Source organism: Clarias gariepinus, chromosome 13 (genome assembly GCF_024256425.1).
Source record: "Clarias gariepinus isolate MV-2021 ecotype Netherlands chromosome 13, CGAR_prim_01v2, whole genome shotgun sequence".
In the NCBI taxonomy this organism is placed as follows: domain Eukaryota; kingdom Metazoa; phylum Chordata; class Actinopteri; order Siluriformes; family Clariidae; genus Clarias; species Clarias gariepinus.
In genome coordinates, this window is record NC_071112.1 from 24706780 (window position 1) to 24725247 (window position 18468).

At 38.3% G+C, this 18468-nt stretch overlaps 2 protein-coding genes across 3 annotated transcripts in view; one reads left to right on the forward strand and one right to left on the reverse strand.

Annotated features, from left to right (window-relative positions):
- LOC128535978 (formin-1-like) overlaps positions 1-14799 on the forward strand; it is an 88624-nt gene extending 73825 nt beyond the window's left edge. For both annotated transcript variants that reach the window (XM_053510108.1, XM_053510109.1), the window contains 4 exons: positions 3056-3107; positions 9253-9402; positions 12337-12418; positions 12541-14799. In XM_053510108.1, coding sequence (XP_053366083.1) covers positions 3056-3107; positions 9253-9402; positions 12337-12418; positions 12541-12585 — 329 coding nt within the window. In that variant the 3' untranslated portion in view covers positions 12586-14799. The remainder of the gene's footprint in view (positions 1-3055; positions 3108-9252; positions 9403-12336; positions 12419-12540) is intronic.
- Positions 14800-14801: 2 nt separating this feature from the next.
- Positions 14802-18241, reverse strand: grem1b (gremlin 1b). The gene is made up of 2 exons (XM_053510110.1): positions 17929-18241; positions 14802-16121 (listed from the first exon to the last, which is right to left on the reverse strand). Exon 2 carries the CDS (start codon positions 16118-16120, stop codon positions 15578-15580), a length of 543 nt encoding a protein of 180 aa, XP_053366085.1. The 5' UTR covers position 16121; positions 17929-18241; the 3' UTR covers positions 14802-15577.
- Between the last annotated feature and the right edge of the window lie 227 nt (positions 18242-18468).

An 18468-nucleotide genomic window follows, 5' to 3' on the forward strand; every position in this document is an offset into this window, starting at 1 on the left:
CCTCACTATGCATGCAAATGTGGATGATACTGGAATCACACTCCAAAATTCCTTAGTAAGCTATTGTACCAGAACAGACTCACTAGATCACCTATTTATCAATGTGAGCATTTTAATCATGGAACTGGCCACTCCCATCAGGTAGAATTTTTTTCGTTGTAGGATGAAGGCGACCAGGCCCTTTTTAATCTAGACAGTCGAGTACATGTGTTACATGTCAAACCTAGTTAGAGGACTTCACAATTAACACTGAATTTCAAGGCTGTGGTTCCAGGAGGTGTGGGGCAAGTGGTGCTTTCGAATGAGTGAGTGGAGCTTTTAAAGCCTTAATTTATTGTAGCTCTCAGCGTGTGAGTCCCATAACTTTCTAGTTAGCTACTACTGGTTTCATGTTTACAGAGGGAGCTCTGGGGGGAAAAAATTCACACATCCTTTCCCTCTCTCAGCTCTCATGCCGCTCCTATAAGTGGCCCTGCCACCTCCATACACACACACACACACAGAGGGAAAGAGAGGGACCTCCGGCGCCAGTCCACCCCTGCTGAGACCAACGCCATTGGTCATGGGCCGCCCCTTTTTGTCCATTATCCCACCACAGTGCCCCTCTCCTGTCATTTGGCTCACCTCTGATAATCAGCCACACACACACACACACACACACACACACACACACATACCAATGCAAACCCTAAGAATGGAACTGGGTGTTTTGTAGTGCACACTTAACTCCCCCCACACTTCTTACCCCCAACCTCCTCTGTAAGACCCCCAAAACTTGCCTTTGAACAATTTTTGGAGACTTCCCCCTTTTAAATCTTTTCGAGTGAGAAGCCCCCCCCAAACTTAAAAAAGGGATGAATCAGAAAAAAATGCAATAAATCTGAGATCACAGGCTCTCTCTGGCCCTAGATAAATTCTTGCACCTCAGCCTGGCCCACCGTACACATCTGCCTTGCATTTAGACACTTTTACATGTCCGTCTCCACAGCAGCCTCCAGTTCTTAAGCTTTACTCCTTGCTCATGCCATACAGACACGTACATACAATAAAAATGTTAATGATTTAAAAAAGTTGCCTTTTCCATAGATAAATCTATTTTTAGGTTGCAGCAAACCATATTTTACTTCAACTTTAGATGACATACTATACACAGGCTACAAACTAAATTTACAGCATCAATGCTTTTCGGCTAAACTGGTAACAATGCAGGTAAACGAATTAGTAGTGCGCAATAAATGTGCTATTTTTGACAAATCAGTTTTTTTTTTTTAAATAAACCCATGCAGCTAAAATGCTAAATGCTTGTGAAACTTGTGTGCGGCTCACGGCAGGAGATAATTGTTACAGCTCGATATCTACAGCTCAGTACCATCCAAAAAGGAGTCAGGATCAGCCCCTTTAAGCTGGCAAGCTTAACTGACTCTAATCTAGCTATGTAGGATCGGATAGTGACGTGCAACCACCGGCGTTAATTACGTCCCACAGTTGCTTTTAAGGTCCCATATTTCTTTAACAAGTTAACATAGGTCTCTTAGTCTGTTAACGCTTTAGCTGAAATAAATCTCAGATAATGAGATAATGTGTATGTAAATGAACTGCTGCTGAGCCATGCCTCACTTGAGAACAGCAGTTTGAAATGGATTGTCTAAACCTCAGCCAGGTTTTTGTTTGCCTCAGATTTTCAAAAGAAATTCCAAATGATTTTTTCTAGGAACTGTAATGGACAGCGTAGACAACTTTATAACTTTAATATTCTATGTTTATAATAAATAATGGACTACTTAATAACTTTTACAACTTTTTTTTTTAATTGCGCAATGAGTCCGCGTCACTGATAGAAGCTTTTTCTTTTTTTTTTAACAAATAAAATCCAACTCACCCTCTCACTCACTCATTTTCTGTACCATTTATCCTGTTCAGGGTTGTGGGAAACCTGGGAGCGTATCCCAGAGAACTTGAATGGGAGACACCCTGGATGAGGTGCTAGTCCATCACAGGCCACAAACCCTACAGGGAATTTATAAACACCAGTTATAATATGTATACCTATAAAAGAAAACATGCCAACTCTACGCACACAGACCCAAAGGTGTGACCCGAACCCACTTCTGAGGCCCTGGTGTTAATTACTAATCCACCATGTCACCCTAAAGTCCACCTGAAAATAAAAAAAAATCAGGTTTTAAAAAAACAGTAAAGTCTATCATGTGCTAAACGTGCACTGTTAGGGGGCAGGAAAAAAGCACAGACGCACATTATTATCATGAGAGCTCCCATCTACAGTACGATTCGAGCGCTTTTTGTCTCACCACTTGGGAGCCCTTGAGCGATTGAGACAGAATCAACTATATCGGAGGTTGATCACCGAACAAGCTGACAAGACAGCTAATTCCTGTCACTGGCTGATTTATCAGTGCATCTCTACCAGGACCCAACTAAACGTCCAAAAATTTATTTAAAAAAAGAAATTTTGTATAATAGATCCCCTGAAATAGAACACAAAAATAACAGAAGAAACATTCCTTTGGACACAGGCGGGAGAGACTAAACAGTCTTAAAAACGCAGTCTTCCACATACCTTTACACTTCATGCAAAGTGATATGTTAACATTCCATTAAAGGTCTAAATAAAATAAAAATGAAACTTTTTTTGATGTTCTACTGTGCATTTGACTGAAGAACTGATTTCGTCTAATCTGAAATATTTTTAAACTAACATTTAGTCTGCATTCTTTACCACTGTCTGCATCTCCTTACCATCTGCAGCACTTTATTTTTTTACTACCCGACTAGCTGACAGCTCCCCACAGCGCCGACTAGTGAATGTACTACTCAATTAGTCTGTGAAACCCCTACAAACCTGTTGCACTGTCTCTATCACGGCCATGTACATTATTTAATTTCCAGTATTTATCCAGAACCTTACAAGTTTATTACTCAGTGAAACATTAAACAGACATATTTATTACATGCATGACATCAATATGATTCTGCCACCACTGTAGGTTTAGATTTGTATTGAGTGTTGGTATTTCTGTTGTCTGTTTTTCTGTAGCAAAAGCGAAGTATGCGTCCGAAGATGAACGCCTCGGCGCTGCCCAGAAAAGGTAGGAGATCCATTAGTTATTACGAGAGCCTTGTGTTTACAGTATTCGTTATAAGTTTGGATGAGAAACTGTGCATCGCTATGCATGGAAGTGTATGACATCCACTGGGGAGCACAGCCAAGTGAGATTTATGAGAGATGTCAGCCAGGCATTGCTGGCTATTTTACATGTTAGGAATAGATAAGCAAGGACCACCTCCTCTCAACATTGGGTAATAGTAGAGTTACACATTTGTACAGTCGCCTGCAGCAATTCATACTAGGTGATGATAAGGAATCAGGTATGTGAGAGAAAGAATGCTTAGCTGCTGGAAAATGTTATAGCTCTGGGAATGTTAGAAACTATCATTGTGGGGATGCTATGCCATACCTAAAATTTTAATTTAATTAATTTTTATTTTCTGTGTGTAACACATTCGCTATCCGTTATCACCCAAATGATCCAGTCTGGTTCCTCTCAAGGTTTCTTCCTGTTGCCATCTCAGGGAGTTGCCACCATCGCCTTCTTCTTGCTCATCAGGGACAATCTGATCATGTTGATACATTTTTCACTTTTCTTACAAATGTCCATAATTTTCTTTTAATTGTGTAAAGCTGCTAGCTGGTCACCCTGGTTGTGATGCCAATCCATGAACATACATTCTTACATTCAGTTTATCAGAGCCAGTCTCTCTACTGATATGATTTTAAGAGATATGATCTATACATGTGAAATTTACTCCATCAACTCTATTGATTCTATAATAAACACTTGACTCAGTGACAGAAATTTTTATGATAAAACCTGTGCCAATGTAGTATTGTTTTTATTTGTGCCCATCAGAAGTCAGTTCTATAAGTACCAAACAGAAATCATGATTCTTTCCCATGTAAAGCATTATTGTTTTTTTTTTAAGCTCTTATGCTCGCATGACTCATAGGTCACTGTGTGGCTTAACAAACAAAAGAAAATCATCTAAATCTGGTCAGGTACAGAGCCTGGACTGAACACAAGAGACAAAAAGCTGCCAAAAATGAGAGCCAAAAAAGTTCTTCAGTAAGCCTGGAGAACTATTCCTTAAAGTTACTTTAAAAAAATAGAAAAAGAGTCTGGTTCTTCGGAAACAACATATGGAAAGGAATGATGGGTGGCTTAATACTTTTGCACAGTATTTGTATATTTTAATAAACTTGTATAGCTTTGTAGCTATGTATAGATTTATAGCTTTACCAATGTATTACTAATGATCGAGGTAAACTACACCAAGGTCACAAAACGCTTTTTAAAACGTAAGGTCATAAAACGGGTTTTTTTAAAAATTGATTCTGGGGAAACATCCACACACCACACACACACACACACACACACACACACACACAGAGGTAAGCAACTTCACTCTTATCACTTGCTTTAGTAATTCCCATGCAAATGTTTTTGGTGATTTATGCAAAACCATTTGACTCGCAGATGCCAAACTGCAGAAAGTATATCTGGAACATTTCATCGAGGGAAAATTTCCCTTGATATGACAAACAAAGCAAATTGATTATTTTTCCTTGTTTATGTAGAGACAATGGACCATGGAAACAAGGCAGAATTCATCCATCAGTCAAAAAGTGTGCATGCAGGCCAAAAGGGGACGTCTCTGCTCTTTAGCAAATCATTTAGCTCAAAACTTTGAGCCTGGTTTCACCTCAGGACCTGCTAATTAGCCTGAGTTTAGTGCTACACCACAGTAGAGGTTAATCTCCCCTCCATGAGCCCACTCTCATTGAGGTGTTGAATTGACTAATGTTGATCAAAAGGCCCTAGCAGCTAAAAAAGCTTTTTATTCACCATTAATTTAGACCTCGAACGAGACCAAAGAACTGGCCGTTTTTGGCTGGAACAAGGGGTACACCTCTATTTTCCCATGAACACACCTCATTAATGTGACATGCTGGTGATGGATATGGGTACTCAAGCTCCTGGAGCTGGGTGGGGGTCCACACTGGAGGAGAACCTGCCTCTGCACAGTTACGCTGTGTGGCCTGTGTCAGTGATAGATCTCTTGGTGAAACTGAAGGGATTGATCCGCAATAATGCAACACCTATTTCACACCAATTTCATCATAGGTACATGATAAATAAAATCAAGATTCAGTTTTTAAGAACATATTTCCTTCCTTTGGAAATAATGTAATTTTTCATGTCATGTCCTTTTCATGGCACTGGTCCTTATTATTCCTCCATCCATCCCAACTAGGAAGCTTTCCAACTAGGAACCATGGAGGCCAATGGTGATTCCCATTTTATTACTTCCCATTTTATGACCATGGTGGGACCTCCGGTCAACATTCACACGCTCATTCACATAGTACGTGCATTTTTGGGAGTTTAAGGAACGCCAAGTAGCCAATTTTGAAAAGGCTAAACCAGAGTACCCGGAGAAAACCCACCAAGCACAGGGACAACATGCAAGTCCTGTGCACACAGACCCCAGGCGAAAATCGAATCCGAACCCTGAAGGTCGAGGTGCCACCGTGCCCCCGGTCTTTGTTATAGAGTCTCTAAATTCATTTTTTAGAAGGGATTGATTCCTTTTCAGTATTACTTTTAATTACAGGTGTACAGGTATTGTATATTATTGTGCTTATTTTGATACATTATCTTGCCCATGGTAATACATTGTCTACAGGAACTTGTATGGTGGATGCAAGTCCCACATAAGACTAGGAGCATTATAATATACTCCAGTCACACTATGATTCGATTTTTTAAAATACTGCCTTCACGGTTTGATTAAATTAGATTAACATTGTAAAAAAACACCATTTTTATTTTTGAACCATAAACAGTATGAGGCTTGAGACTAAACAAATTTATAAAATTGCTATAAACAGAGGTGACAAGTTGAAATACTGGTTAGCACTGTAGCCTTGCACTTCCAGGGTTGTGGGTTTGATTCCCCGTGCAGGGAGTTTGCATGTTCTTCCTGTTCTTGGTGGGTTTGCCCCTGGTAGTCTGGTTTCCCCCCTCAATCCAGTTGAGTTTCCAGAATTTTCTGTAGTGTGTGTTTGTGTGTGTGTGTGTGTGTGTGTGTATGTGTGTGTGTGATGGATTGGCACCCCATCCAGGGAACTCGTGCCCCGAGTCCCCTGGGATAGGTTCCAGGCCCCCTGGCCCTGTACAGGATAAACGAGATAGAGAATAAGCGAGAGCTATGAACAGAGGCTTAACATGAATAAGTCTAACACAATATATCCTGTGTGGGGTTACAGGAGGTCTTGAGCCTACCCAGGACTCAGAGCACAACGCAGGGAACACCTTAAAAGGGGTGCCAATGACTCACAGGGCACACACACAATTATACACTCAAACACCCCTTAATACACTGCAAACAATTTAGAAATGCCATTCAGCCTACAACACTTTCCTGATATGGAATAAGGACGAAATCTTAAGAGGAACCAGACACAAGGGAGCCATAGCCCCTTTAATTGGAGTACTGTATTTCTACACCTCCCCATTAATACAGTTATTCAACCAGCCAATCATGGATGCCAGAAGGATGAAGTAACTCAATTAATTAACACTAAAAAATTACAATAAACTAATTAAAGCAGTATAACAAAGATGCATTAAGACTAAAGTGTCAGCTAGATATTTACTGTGGTGTATAATTAACATCCCAAGATTAAGTGGCATGCAAGATGGCAGGTGTGGGCCGTCTCATAGCCTTTGACACAAGGAAGTAGCATTATCATTAACACAAGCCTTCAATTTTTAGTCGGTGCTCAACTTAAAAATTAATTTCTAATAACAGCGACGATGACAAAAAGCCCATACTGCATTTGCATAGAAATTTGATGTTTTTTTGTTTTTTTTTTGGCACTGAGGGGAGTGTTTATTTTATTATAGGTGGTCAATTTCATATTTATAGATCCCATCTCTCTTTGGTAAACTAAATGTGTTTGTGTGCCTGCATTGGCATCTCATCCATGATGTCATTTTATGACACTCAGTTGCAGTTTTTCTTATTACATAAAAAGACAATCAGTTTCTTTAGTTAAAAATCTGATGTACTGTACATTACTGTACAGAAGTATTGAGCCACCTCTTACCTCTTCATCTTTTACCTCCAAAGAGTCAGAAATTCCTGCATTTTTTATGTAGTTTTAAGAAATAAAGAGATTATTTTATATTTTCATCAAAAAACTAAAATTTTTCAGCGTTCTACTTTCCTACCTCAAACAATAATATTTTAAATGCTAATTATTTACATTCCTTCATGAGTATTGATAGTTAAATAGGTGCAAGCGTCCTGAAGAATATGACCTGTAATAATTGTTGTTTAAATAGTTTTGGCTTAAAAAGCATTAGTTAAGCTTAAAAAGTCTGTAGTGTCCGTCTGTAAGCATTTCAAATTCATGTTGCAATATCCTAATTCTTTAGCATTTTATAATAATACACTTTTACAGGTTCATCTTTTCAGGTGAAATCTAAATTGGTCAAGTTTCATCTGAATGATAGTTAAGATCATTGAAAGGGTTTAATTTTTTAAAAAGTTACAGACAGTACATAAATGGACATGAAATTGTATTTAGCAAATGTGTTTCTTTATATCTAATAAAAATACAAATGTTTATGCATAAAACACTAAGCATGGCTCAGGAGATAATAATCATTAAGTATTATGGGAAATGGTGTTATATGAGCCTATTTGAAAATTTACTTTTCATGTTTTGGGTTGATTGTTAAATGTGCTAAATAAGTCAGACTGGATTCAATTTATTTGAAAATTGATCAGCACAATAAAGTCTCAGTACATGTGGCAGCAAATTTTATTTTGTCTTTCACAGATCATCCCTGACATATCCAATCTAAAAAGCCTTTAACTTTCGCTTGTTTGTGATATTCGTTGTTGCCACACATGTGCCCATTAGTCACACTGTTCCACTTGACTTGTGGCTTTCTAAACATGCACTGCTCCCCAGTGGTTTTCTGCATCCAATAACAGATTAGTTCCCCTTAATCTTATCCCACTGTTAACACAGCTACTCAGAACGAAGTCTAGTGCCACAACAACAGCCGAAAGCATTGGGGGCAGTTGTAAATTTCAAATTTACATTTTCTCGCGTCTTGTACTGATAAGCAGATGGTATCTCTGTTTTTTCTTGTTAATTATTCTTTAGTCTTAGTCTCTGAGATTAAGCTTTTCTACCTTAATCTCAATTTTGATTAAGATAAGGTAGTTTAAAATACTTGATCCAGGATGCATAACTTCCATTTTAGATATAAAGTTTTTAATGGGCTTGTAGGCAATATCAGTTTTACAGGGCGCCTGGAGATTTTTATCTAAGATTTTTGCCGTGTTATTCACCGTTTTCCTGCCATTTAGAAGGAACGAGGAGAATCTATGTACAGGTCCAAACTTCTAGCAGAAAGCACTACCATTATGATGGAGAAGGTTCTGTTTCTTTCATGGCCCCCAGTGATTTGTGTGTATTCTTTTTCCAGATCATAAAAGGATCCAGTAAGAAAATAGATCAATAAGGAACAGTTCATAAAGCTCAGAATTTCAGAGCGAAATGATTGTTCCTGATAGATTTTAGACTTCCATGGCCATGGACAGTCCTGGGTAGATAACAAATGACCTAGGGTTTCGTGCCGCACAGCGCCCAAAAAGATTGGAAGCATCTTGGCACTGGCATGGTGCCATCCAGCACACAGCATGTCTCCTATTAGCACAGTACTAGGCCCCATCTGTCTCGAGGTCAGAGGAGGATTGTGGATCCCCGTGCAACCTTCAGAGTCATGGCTGGCAATAAGACAGGAATGACAGCAGCAATAGAAGAGGTGCTTTAATCTCTGTCTCAAAGCAGGTTGCTGAGCAGAGTATAGCGTCTGCAGCTTGTGAAACACTGCTGTGAATGCTGGGAAAACATCAGCTTCAGTTACAAGTGAATTATCTGTGGTACACCGACTTTGTGAAAACTCAGAGGGGTAGTTAGAGAAACTTGAGAGCTATGAAATATTGACATGAACCCTTCCTTATTGAATTACAAGGCACACACTCATATTTCTAATACTATCCTGCAATGAGCATGAGCGTTGAAATCGTTCAAAAGGTCTAATCAGTCTTGACTTGATCTTGTCCAACTCTCGCTCTTTTTTTTTCTTCCAGCTTCAATGAAATGGTCTCTTACTTAGGGGTCAAGCCAAAATCCGGAGAGAAGGATGTTTCACCTGAATATGTTTTCTTACTATGGTTTGAGTTCTGCACTGATTTCAAGACCGTATGGAAACGTGAGAGTATGAACATCTCCCAGGAAAGGTAAGTAAGAGAGCATTGCAAACCCTGGCTTTATATGATTTTATCCTACCATTCCCCAGTTAGCTGAGTAGGACAAATTTTATTTTTCATGTTTTCAAGTAGAAAACACTCTCATTTAAGTATTAGATGAGTATGGTATAAAAAAAAACAATGTAATATGGCTTTTATTTTTGTTTAAACACTCTCATACCACTGGTTGGTCTGTGAAATCTCCTAATGAAGATCCTCTGCAGCAGTGCAAGCAAATACAAATACTATTCATAATGAACATATAATGTGATCTTATCCCATACACTGATCGGGCATAATGTTAACACCACCACCTATCATCTGGAGGTCGCAAGTTCGAATCCTGGGTGATGCTGTAGCCTCTTGCAGCAGAGAGCTGATTGATTGAGCTCACTTAACAGCGGGAAGATGGGAAGCGCTTAGCACTTTTTCATTAATCACAGCTCCACAGCCAATTATAGGCATCTGTTGATGATTTTAATGTTATGACTGATTGGAGAATAAATGCATACATTAATAATTACGCCACTCCTATGTGGATTAGTTGTTTTGCTGGTTATTTTATAAAACATGACAAATAGATTCACATTTCATCTAGTTAGACCTATTATATACTTATCAGATTTTCATCGGGACAAAGACACAATGGAAAAGTCATGAGAGCAAAGGGTTTTCATTTTGTAGCAGCTTTGAGCGAGTCTTCAGTTATGAAGCTCATTAGATCCATAATTACATTCATGTCCTTAGTAACTTAGTAAAATACAAGCAGGTACAAACACAGACAATAATTACAGATGTGCAATTCTAAAAACAATGTAGCACACATCTTTAGTTAAGAATGGATCAGTTATGATCTCAATTGATCTTATACCAGAATTTACATACCAGTATTTCTTGATGTTTTCTTAATCTTAAAGGAGTAGGATTTATATAAATTTTTTAAACTTATACGTATATTTGGAGCACTACATAAATACAGATATAGATTGTGTTATACTCCTGATTCTTGGAAGGTAGAACTTAAAAAAAAGTGAAATAGTTTTAGAAGCCTTAAATCTGTAACCATTCAAATAATCCTTAAGCTGTTTTTAAGTGTATAGACTAAACAGTTCATCAATGGTTCGGTCAACGGAATGGAATGAAGGGAGTCCAAACTAGCGTATTCATAATCAGCTTTTAAATTTCTTCTGTGCTGTTTGAAGTTAACACACATTATTGAAGTTTAACACTTACCCTACACTTTAAGCATCATTAAAATTCTCACACTCTCTATCATGTGCTGCTAGCTTTAGTTTCAATTAGCCAACAAAGCGATGGAGCCCCATAACACATGCCAGACTCTCAACCCCACACACAACTGTGTCTACTAACTTGCGACCCAGCCCAAATTTTGCAGACGATACAGACAAATAAAAATAAACTACTTTTGGGCTGTTGTTTAAGGTCCTTGGGGCATCAAAGCTTCAGCCCTGACCCAGGGCATCTCAGCCGGAGGCACAGTACCTCTCACTGCGGCCCCCTGGAGGCTTTACTGGCACAGGTTGGGGGGTGTTAAACCTAGCGCATGCGGTTATATCGTTTCAGCCAAGCTCCAAGCTTAGGAATTCAGCGAGCAGAGTTACTGTCAGGCTGAAGACACATTTTACGGCTTTGGGTACACATTCACACATGGTGCACACTGGAGATATCCAAACGCACCATCAGAAAGTGTTTACGCTGTGTATGAAGGAGGGATGCAGTAAGAATTTATATATTGTTATTGTTATATACTGATCACTTGAGAACATTATGTTCAATTATATTGAGCATTTAAAAAGATCCACAGACAATTTCAGAAAACTTTTACATAAAGTTAGCTTGTTTGTCCTAGTTAGAAATGAATCTTTTACATTTTACATGTAGTTTTTAAATAGGATGAAATGATTGTTGTGTAATATAATTTTTATATATACAGTCATTTTAAAATTATATTTTTCCCTATGTAAGATATTGGATTATATGATTAAGGGTTCTACTTTCCTAAAGAACAGTTTCTTAAAAAAAAAGAAAAAGCTAATATTTCGCCATAAAAGCTTACACAATGGTTTCCTCACATGAAATGACCAACTTGGCATAATAGAGTTTCTATGTGAATATAAAGCAATATGTTATTTTAGAAATTATTCAAATGTTTTTCTGAGGAACTGTGTTTTATGATTGAAGCCATAAACTATTTATTGTTATAATTATTTATTAACTGTCATCTAATTATCAATTTCATTTTAAATAACTATTCAAATCACATGATCACATGTTTTTATTGTTTTTTCCCTGTTGACACATTATTGATATATTGTGTGTGTGTATCATTTAATTTTATTTTATTGTGTTTTTTTTTTTATCATTGACCCATGCTGTGTTGCTGGCACAGTTCTGTGCTGCTTGGGTTTAAAGGGTTAATAAGGCAATCACTTGTTTAGAAACGAAGTGTTATACATTAGTGCTATGCATTAATAAGTAATTTTGAAATAGTTTGACTACACCACTGTTTCCTTGTACATTGTTTCCAGGCAGATTTATACACAGACGAGCTGAACTCTGTTGAAAAACTGAGGAATTTCAATACCATTTTAAAATTTAGCGTATTGACTCCAGGGTCTGAATGTGCAGGGTTATGATCTTTACTTTAATACTTCTCCTGTAAAAAAAACAAAGGGAATAAACCTTGCAGGCATTATAGTGAATTTGACAGTTATGATGTCATGAATTACTTACAATTCCAGTTATATCATCATATTAAATCTTTTAAAGGACGTCAAACAGCAAAGGGTCTTATAATGGAAAGCAAATTCCTAGTGTACAAATTTCTATTTTTGTACAAAAAAATAAACATATTTTATAATGATAATATGACTTTTTATCTTTATAATATCACAATATTTTTAGGTTAAAAGAAGCTCAGATGACTGTTCGAAAGATTACAGCTGAGAAGAAAGTGGAGACAAAAAAGGTTAACGCCAACAGTCTGGTAAGTGCCAGAGACTGAAACACACACACACACACACATACATATTGTATCACACTAACTTTAGTTACATTTTGAGCTATTGAACATTCCGCACACCATTCACACCATATATCTCATTACAGAAAGAGAGACTGAAGCAGAAGGAGGCGAACGTGTCCTCCAGCTGAAGATAAAACAAGTCAGATATCGATAAAGCAACATCTTCACCACCTTCCAGAGGGACAGTTTGCACAGGTCTATGGCATTCTATTCTGTCACAGCGTACTTGTGGCCACCAAAAAAGATCTAAGATCTGCGTTTTCCTCTTCTTTGTGGAGGTGAAACTACAACCAAGAGTCGTTTGACTTGTCAGGAAATGAACCATCTCCATCTCCGACATCTTCAGTGTTGAATCCAAGCTTCTGTCTCTTGTAAAGGTGCTCCTGGCTGGAAGGGTTCCATCATACAGGTTATAGGAAACAGTTTCAGGATTTCAGCTATATTTTATGCTTTTAAAAAAGAAATATTAAAAGAAAAACAGGGCATTGATAAAATAAACCAAACAACCTTTTAATAGCCATGTTGTAAGACTTAGTGAATTAAATGTAAACAGAGAGAGAGAGAGAGATTTGCCTATTAAGGCTTTTATAAACTTCAGTATAAAAGTCATGAGTTTTTTTTTCCCTTTATTTATTTTCTGACAGCAGATCTCCTCAGTCAGTTAAGACCTCTCTTACGCACCTCAAATTACCAATAAAAAAAGAGAAATAAAGCTCCTGGTTTTAACTGTATAAATACAGACTCTGTCTCATAGGTGTAGGGTTTTCACAGTCACTTGCACTTTCCTGCTAACAGCAGCAGCCCTTTTGCCCCTACCTTTTTACCTGATGTATCTGTTTTTACTTCCTTCGCAATATCTCATGCACCTCAGTTGTAGTTTCTATGCAATCTCATTTCTGAACAACAGGGCTTGTTAGAGCAACAGTCTCCATGTACTATATAATATATTTATTTTCATAGAATTTTGCTGAAGCTTATATTCTTTAAATGATGTGTTGAAAAGTGAACACATTAGTGAGTCTGCACTGAAGATGGATATATACAGTATATATTTATAACTTTTTTTGTGTGTTTTTGTGCCTCGAGTAAATTCCTTATCATTACCAAATTGCTTATGATTTCATCTTCTTGGCTAGCAAGTAATAATAAATTAAGTGTCTTGGACGAATGACCGGGTCCCATGGACATAAATGGTCTTTTCCATACAAAGCTTGCCGTTTGTTCCTATTTATCAACTACAAATATGTGGTGTGTGTAGCAGCATTATGTAAATGTCAGTAATCATGGTCATCTTCTCTTTACTGTTCTTGTCCTGTCTGTCTTTCTGTTCCCATTAACTTTCCCCAATTCAAGTTGTGGTTGTTGCTAAATTGTCCTTTCAACAGTCTATTCATATGCATAAAACTGAACTCAGTGACCTTGGGGAAAATCAGGACATAACCAGGGTTAGCTCATGTTTCCCCTCATTTCACACCATCCAACAAAGTCGTGCATTAAAGCTGAAACACACTCTATTTGTGCCACTCACTTTTTTTTATATTGTGTGTTATTTTAGGGGGAAATGATGAGGAATAGCAAATGGCCAATGTTTCTAATGAAATGCTGTGATATATTTTTTGATATATTTGTGGCACATGAAAAACAAAGCATATGAGCCCTGATGTTTACCTCTACAGAGATTAGAGGGCCTTTTTTTCTTAGAGTTTGGCACGTTTGCATAATAAGGTATATTTATCATTTTTCTAAACATTCCACATTACAAACTAAATAGGATACAAAAAGTGCTTCTGGTTCACTCGTCGTCTATACCGCTTTATCCTGTATACAGGGTTGTGGGGGCATATCCCAAGGGGCACACGGTGGGCATCACTTTGCAGAGCACACACTCCATCGCAGGGCACACACTCATACACACATACTACAGGGCAATTTGTGAATGCCAATTAGCCTAATCTGCATGACTTTGGACCTTGGGAGGAAACCGGGGGATCTGGAGAAAATCCACCAAGCATGTGTAGAACAGGCAAACTCCATGCACACAGATCGGAGGCGGGAATCGAACCCTGGAGGTGCAATGTGACAGGGATAACCACAATGCTGCCATTTAAGAAAATGTTCTGTGTTATTTTCTTTTCAGTTAAAACCAAACTGATTATGAGACTTAAAATCCAGGAACCATTTGTGATTCATATTAATATAAATACTGCATCCACGTTCTGTATAAACAATATCCATCTAATTTCCAGGCTGGATATGTAAAGATTCCCTGCCCAGAAAGAGACTCAGGTAGATTTATTTCACTTTTTTATTTATCCATTAACTCAACAGGCCTACAGTCAAGATAAAGCAGCAATCCTATTAAACAGTCATGTAGAAAGACTTGTAAACACAATGGACTGCAATCAGTATATCATAAACAAGACGTGTACCCTTTTTACAAGATTTTTTGTTTCTTTTTAAATAAAGTATATGCTAAGTGTTTACGATGATGTCATTCTCACACAGGTTCTTATATAATAACCGGTAGATAAAAATGTCCACAAAAGTTTTTTCACAACAAACGAACAATATAATACACCTGCTATTATACAAGCGCTCTTATTTAATCATATTAAATAAGTCTTCTTTACATGTCTTATTAGCTCACCACTAATTTCCACATGGTGGAAAAACACACCTTCCAGCACACTCAGAAACAAACATGGTAGTTATATTATTATTAATTATTATTGGTACATATTACTACATGATTAGGCCCTAAGGTCCCAAATAATTCCAAAATGATGCGAAATGGTGCTGTGTGTTTTGCCAGTGGATTCGTGTCGCCTTGGTTTGTGCACAGTGAGGAAAATAAGGCTTGGAGTATTCGACAGGAAAATAAGCTGTAACAACTGATGGAAAGTTTGAAACACGTGTTCTGGCCGTGTCGGCGCGTTTGGCTGGAATTCATCTGATTGCGCAATATCAGTGCTCATCTTTTCTTTCTCTCTCTTGAAAATGTGCTTTTAATAAAATTGGTATTTATCATCCAAACAAGTCAGAACTTAACGCATCAAGGCCGACGCGTTAAAAAAAAAGAAAGAAAGAAAGAAAGAAAGTTCCAGAATGTGATTCGTGGATTCAGTCCAGGTCGATGGAGATGCAGCGGCACTGCTTGACCCGCTGCACGCGCTTCTTGCGCGTGGGCGGCTGCAGGTCGGGGCAGGTCAGCGTGTAGGTCATGGTGGTGAAGCGTCTGGGTTTGCAGAACGAGCACGACTGGAAGGCTCCCTCCTCTCTGCGCACATGGCGCGGGATGTAGAAGGAGTTGCACTGGCCGTAGCAGAAGCGATTGAGGATGGTGATGCTCACGCAGCCTTCCTCGTGCAGGGTTTGCTTCAGCGGCTGCGTCTTGCACCAGTCGCGCTTCAGGTAGCGGCGCTCGGTCACGTGCAGCGCCTCCTGACTCGACTCCAGCACCTCTTCTGCGGAGGAAGACGAGCCTCGAACTCTACCCGAGGAGGAGGAGGAGGATGAAGAGCCGCTCTGTCGTCGCTCCGACTCGTTTGGTTTGTTCTTGCCCGGGTTTGGAATCGCGCCCTGAGTGGCTCTGGATTCCGCCGCGCAGGACACAAGAACCGACAGCAAGAGCACTGCGCATGTGATCTGCACCAGTCTGGTCATTCTGCAAAAACACAAGGAGAACAAGATGTATCTGGTGGTTTTTGTGGATTTGTTTGTTTGTTTGTTTGATTGATTGATAGTTTTTCGGAACAATAAATGCTCACCTCTGGTCGAGGTGATTAATGATTTTGGGCATTTAAATTGCAAGAAACACAAAATATTATGTTCTTATTATACTTCCTATTATAAGTCCTTGGTTTTCTCAAGGAATTTGTTATATGACTCAGAATAAACATACAGTAATATTAAACTGATCCTCTCCTTAAGCATCAATCTGTACATCTTGTTTTATTTATCTTTTTTTTTTACTTTTTTACATTTTATGTATTAAGGTGCATGTAAAGGTGTACCTTCAAAGCTTTACCTTAAAAACAACCTTAAATCTTTTGTATTTATTTATTCCTTTCTCTTCTTTCAGATTAGTTTTTAGAATTATCGTGTCTTCTGTTTTCTAGAAGTGCTATAAAAAGACTTCCTTACTCACTTACTCACTCACTTACTAAAGGTCCTGAAGGATTCACAGTTCAGAATTACAAGGAGAACTGTACCAAGCAAAGCTACTATATCTATGTTTTCATGATGTTGGTGGAAATCCTGATAATCGACTATAAATCAAAATGATAGTTTTAAATTCTTGAGAGTTCTTGTGGGTATGAAGTTGAACAGGTTTATATAATTTTAAACAGTATTTGCAGTCAGATTGCTATAATACAAACCTAACATTTAGTAAGATAATGTTCCCATGTGCAATTACTATACATTGGCAGTAAGAAAAAATAACCTGATTTAAAAATAATTCAAAAAATTGAATTAGGCAAGTTTAAGGAAACCATAAACCAAATGTGATATTTAGACCTATAATTATAGAATGTATTTTGTATTATAACAATAAATACATGGTGACTGGTTTGAGATCTGTGAGTGTATGCAGTCATTAGTGATTACCTGATTACTTGTATAAATGCAAGTTTGAGAAAGTTTTCTTTTAGCAATAAAGTAATTTAGGTTAAGTGTTTATAACATGGATTTATTCATCTCTTAGTGCATCCTATGAAGTCCTTGTCTCCTTAGTGGACATATTTTAAATTATTATTATTATTTTTTTTTTATTTAGCAGGCCAATGGTGCTATTTTTGTAACTGGAGCAGTTTGCACTGGAGCCTAATGGAAAGGAAGTGACCACTGACAATCATGTGAATTTTAGACGCACGGTTATAGGTTTTATATCGCATTCAGCTCGTATTGCCCACAGAAAATGCGCGTGCGCGTAAAAGTTGCGTAGGAACCGGCTATAACACGGTATAACAGGGTATAACAGGGTATAACGCGTAATCGGAAAGCCATTCTCATGTATAATAAAATGCATGACGTATGAATGTATTAAAGAATGAATAAAACTATAATAACAATAGACAATATTCTCTGAGAATTCCAGAATTGTATCGTTTTACTGTTTATTCCACGGTGGCATGCGTCGTGTGTAAATCATTTTTAAAAGCTCTTTAATTATAGATATGAATTCCAAGCAGAATCCACAAGGAAGTTTAGTGAAAGAGCAGAGAAACTTCCCTCACTGCTTTTGATCTTTTTGCTGTAATCTTATAGAAAGATGTAACTTTTATTAAACCATGGCGTCTCATTAAAGTGTTGCTCTCACACATAAAGGTGATATATAGGGTCCAAAAGTTGTCCTTGAGGTCAAATCATGTTCAATAAAGGTGCACTAAAAGGAACAATGATAAGAAAGAATGTAATGTGTGTGTGTGTGTGTGTGTGTGTGTGTAAATGAGTGTGTGCAGGAAGCTCACCTGTCAGAGGCTTAATGAGTGCAGATGTATCAGGGTGTCTGGAGGAAGGGAGTCGGACAGTGCGCTCCGGTGATGTGATCAATCCTCCTTATTTCCGGGGAAAAAATCCAGGTCCGAATGTATAAGAGATGATCAAGTTTGCCGGAGGATTTGAACAGAGCTCATACCGATGCCATAGACACAAACACACACACACATACACACACACACACAGTGATGGGGCTTTAATATGAATCGCAGCAGCGCCCGACTGTCTCCTTTTTAAATGATGTTCACGGCTGCACATTATTGGCCAGACGCGACGCGACGCGAGCAGAACCCAAACTTTCCGCCCCCATCTCACACTGAACCCCCCTCACCGCTTCCCCGAAGCCACTTGAGGGAAATGGACGCGCACAGTCGTGGGATGGGAGGAGAGGAGGAGAGGAGGAGAGTGTCTGTGGTTGGAGAGGTCTGATGACATTGAACTCACAGAAACCCAACTCCATCGAGCAGGTTTGGGGAAAGAAGAGAGTGCACATCCAGATGGAGAGATGTGAC

What these genes read in the sequence shown, in the direction of transcription:
- grem1b (XM_053510110.1), bottom strand. Translation starts at nt 16,120, where the DNA reads ATGACCAGACTGGTGCAGATCACATGCGCAGTGCTCTTGCTGTCGGTT.